At 41.4% G+C, this 4256-nt stretch overlaps 1 protein-coding gene across 1 annotated transcript; it reads left to right on the top strand.

Moving 5' to 3' along the window:
• Positions 1–1860: 1860 nt before the first annotated feature.
• On the top strand, positions 1861–3072 carry LOC130824907 (uncharacterized). The gene has a single exon (XM_057689928.1). The coding sequence runs from the start codon at positions 1861–1863 to the stop codon at positions 3070–3072; it is 1212 nt and encodes a 403-aa protein (XP_057545911.1).
• The last annotated feature ends 1184 nt before the right edge of the window (positions 3073–4256 follow it).

Raw genomic sequence — 4256 nt, 5'->3', positions numbered from 1 at the left:
TAGACACTGGTCCGGTAGCCCTCTGCGCTACACAAGAAACCGAGGCGGTGGCCAACTGAAAGCTTTCTACCCAGAATATGGTCGAGAGAAAAGAGAAAAAACTCCAATCGGGAGAACTGTTCAATCTACGTCCGATCAGAACCCAGGCCAAGAAGAACAATGGCAAGTAGTATCTAGAAGGCGTCGTCAAAAGTCCCACGATCAGCCCATAAAAGAAAATGTTTCGTCATTCTCTGCAATCATACGAAGAAGACGAAACCCCTCCCATTATCCACAGCAACTGCGAGGACAACAAGGGCCGGAAAAGGTAAATTGTACTGGTAATCGGAGGGAACCCAACCTCCATTGGAGGCCTGGACTCCGGGAGCCAAAATTTTTATTTTCCGGGTCCATATCTCTGTTTATTGAAAACATCTCGCCGGGGATTGATATAGAGTGGTTTTGGAATCTGTTTCGGCGCTGTGGGAGGGTAGTGGACGTCTACATTTCGAAAAAGATCAGGAAAAATGGAAAAGGTCCATTCGGCTTCGTCAGATATGGTACGTATCAAGAAGCTCAAAAAGCTATGGATGAGTTAAACGGGCTAATGGTGAAAGGTAAGGCTTTAATTGTCACCATGGCGAAATACGGGAAGCGTGGGCATCCTGCACCGGCTCCTGTGAGTCAGACGAAGAATAGCTCAGAGTCGAAAGAGGTTTTGACAACGGCTGCTCACAGGGACAACCGTACGTTTGCGGAGGTGATAATGGGGATACAAAAGAAAATATCGAAAATAGAGATGGAAGCTGAGAAGAAAAACCGGATCATTCCTGTGTCCTTCGCTCTAAATGTAGAGGAAAATATGGACAATGGTGAACTCTTGAAGAAATCAGTGATTGCGGAAAATGCCGAGGTTGTGGAGCTTTCACAAATTCATGACAAAATCAAAGCATGCCACGTGGAGGTATCAAAAATCCTTTCCCTTTCTCCTACAAAATTGTTGATTGTTTTTGAAAACGAATTTGATGTTGAGTGTGCGGTGAATGTGGAAAGCCCTTTGTGGAATATATTTGATGATGTGAGAATATGGTCGGAAGGCGAATATTTTGATGACAGATTAGTTTGGATTGAATGTATTGGTATTCACCCTCTTCTTTGGTCAGAAGAAAATGTAAAGTTGATTGGACAAAAATGGGGAGAAGTGTTACACATTGAAAACCAACTGCAGGGTATTAATACCATAACTAGAGCCCGGATCCAAGTAAGAACAAAAGCCCAAAATAGGATAGACAACCGGATTAGACTTTTCTCAAACCATGTGTCTTGCGAGGTTTGGGTTAAGGAAGTATATGGGAATGGTGGTGGTAGTAGGCAAAATCAGATTAACGGATCTCAAACACATGCAAATATAGAGGGTAAACAATATGAGGTGATAAGCAACAGAGGTCAAAGTATACAACCCATTGGCCCTCCAGATCCATTAGTGCAGGATAAAATTGACAATATGGAAATTAGTAAATCTCATGACTGGGTGGACCCCATTGTAGAGAATGAGAATATATCCTGGAAGTTAGCTGAAAATATATGCTCCCTTGTAGAACAGGGTACACAAGAATACACCCCTGGAACTATTAGCAGACCATCGAGACCTAGAGGACGGCCTAAAAGAACCTACCATCATGACACAACATCTGGTTCACATTCACAAGGGATGATTGAAATAAACAAAACATGGGAAGTTGCCAAAATGGTAGGTATCACCTCACAAAATGAAGAAGCAGTCGTCTCGGGCTTGAGGAAATCAAAAAGGATTTTACTCCTTGAAGATAGAGAGATGTGAATAAGCCACGTTTTGGGAGGAGAAATACATGCCAGTTGAATATGAATTGTCTTTCATGGAATATCAGAGGGATTGGGAAGGGGGAAAAATCTCTATCCATCAGAGGTCTGGTGAAAAAAGAAAAAATTTCATTTATGGGATTGATAGAAACAAAGCACCGGAATCCGTTCCAAAACAGAATTAGAAGACTCTGGGGTAACGATGAATATGATTTCTGTGAAATTATGGCCTCTGACACACATGCAGGGGGAATCATTGCAATATGGGATACACAATCTTTTCAGGCATCTACAAAACATATCGGGAGCAGATGGATTATAATTGAAGGGCACATTATTAACCATAACTTTGAATGCTGCATTGGGGTAGTATATGGAAATAATGATAGGGTGAATAGAAGAGCTATGTTTGTTGAACTCAAAGAGAAGATGGGGAATATCAACAAACCTTTCTTGATGCTCGGAGATTTCAATGTCACATTACACTCAGGGGAAAGAACTGGAACTGTCATATGTAACCGCAGCATGAGGGATTTCTCAAAATGGATAAATGATTTAAGTTTGATTGATATCCCACTACAGGGCGTGAAATTTACCTGGAGAAGAAATGAATCAAAAAGCAAGCTAGACAGAGCCCTATGCAGCCACGAATGGTTCACAAAATTCCCAAACATGAATCTATTGGGGCTAAGCAGCAGCTTTTCAGATCATAACCCAATTCTTCTTCAATTGGTACAGTGCATTAACTGGGGACCAAAACCATTCAGATGCTATGATGCCTGGTTCTATCACCCAGAGTTTAAAAGCTACATCACCAATGAGTGGCGCAATGCTCCGAATGTCTCACTACATATAAAAATGAAAATTCTCAAATCCCCAATTAGAACATGGCGAAAAGGAAACTTTGATCTCATGGAAAATAAAATTGCAGACCTTGAAGTGGTGATATTAGAGCTGGAAAAAAAGGGGGAACAATCCCAACTAGATAACATGGAAGTGGCGAGACTCAACGCTGCACAAAATACTCTCCAGCAATGGCTTATCAGAAGAGAAAGAGTTTGGAGGCAAAGAGCTCGATCCTATGGGTTCAATGGAAAAGACCACAATACAAAATTTTTCCATGCAGCAGCAAATTTCAAGAGAAAGCAAAAAGAATTCATCCAAATTAAAATCAATGATAGAATCATTGTTGGGAAGGAAAATCTCAAGGAAGAAGTTCGAGGTTTCTTCGTCAATAGATTCAAACAGGCGTAAACCCCAGATTTTGATTTTACCATGAACAACCACCCCAAACTTTCACGGACCCAGGCAGAGCAAATTGAGACAATTCCATCCAGGGAGGAAATTGAGCAAGCAGTATGGGCTTGTGGTGTTGACAAGGCGCCGGGATTCGATGGTTTCAATTTCAGATTCATTAGAGAAATGTGGGAAGAGATTAAAGAGGATTTCTTCAATACAATTACAGATTTTTTCATGAATGGAGGATCATTAAGACATTTGAACATCACGTGGGTGTCACTCATTCCAAAGGTGGAAAATCCCACAAGTATTGAGGAATTTAGACCAATTAGTATGGTGGGGTGCATATACAAAGTCATAGCAAAGATCCTTTCTTTCCGCCTCAAGGAGGTCATCGCTCCCCTGATAGATGAGACACAGAGCGCATTTGTCAAAAATAGGCAAATTCTAGATGGTGTGATGATAGCAAATGAATCTATGAGATGGTTGAAAAAGAATAAAATCCCAGGTACGCTCATAAAGCTTGATTTTCATACCGCATATGATTCGGTAAACTGGAATTTCCTGAAAAAGGTCATGGCAGAGCTTGGTTTTGGCCAGAAATGGATATCATGGATCATGGAATGTGTCTCCTCGGCGTCTATGTCTATTTTCCTCAATGGTTCCCCTCTTCGCCCGTTCAAATTGGAAAAAGGGCTTAGACAAGGTGACCCACTATCTCCATATCTATTCATTTTGGTGAGTGAAGCCTTAGTGTACTTTCTGAGAAAAGCACATGAATTGAATCTGATTCAGCCAGTTAAAATTGGGAAGGGGAAGATCAGTCTAAAACATCTACAATTCGCAGATGACATTCTTATTTTTGTCCCAAACGACAGTGAATGCATAAAGAATTATTTCAGGATTCTAGACATTTTTGCTTTGATGTCGGGGCTCTATCTTAACTACAGGAAGTCAGCATTCATTCCTTGGAGGAGGGCCGATCAGTCTTGGGTCAGGGCAGCTGCAACAGAGGTTGGGTGTGCGTTCTCTTCACCTCCGCTCACCTATCTTGGATTTCAACTCGGTGTTCACTATAACAAAGGCTCAGCATGGAAACCTGTTATCCGGAAAATTGAAAATAGATTGGCTTCTTGGAAAGCAAAACTTCTTTCTAGAGCAGGCAGGTTAACTCTCATAAAAAGTGTGCTAAGTAGCAT

The sequence above is a fragment of the Amaranthus tricolor genome, chromosome 10, assembly GCF_026212465.1.
Source record: "Amaranthus tricolor cultivar Red isolate AtriRed21 chromosome 10, ASM2621246v1, whole genome shotgun sequence".
Classification (NCBI taxonomy): domain Eukaryota; kingdom Viridiplantae; phylum Streptophyta; class Magnoliopsida; order Caryophyllales; family Amaranthaceae; genus Amaranthus; species Amaranthus tricolor.
Note: the sequence above shows the minus strand (reverse complement) of the source record. Positions and strands in the feature narration are given on the sequence as shown.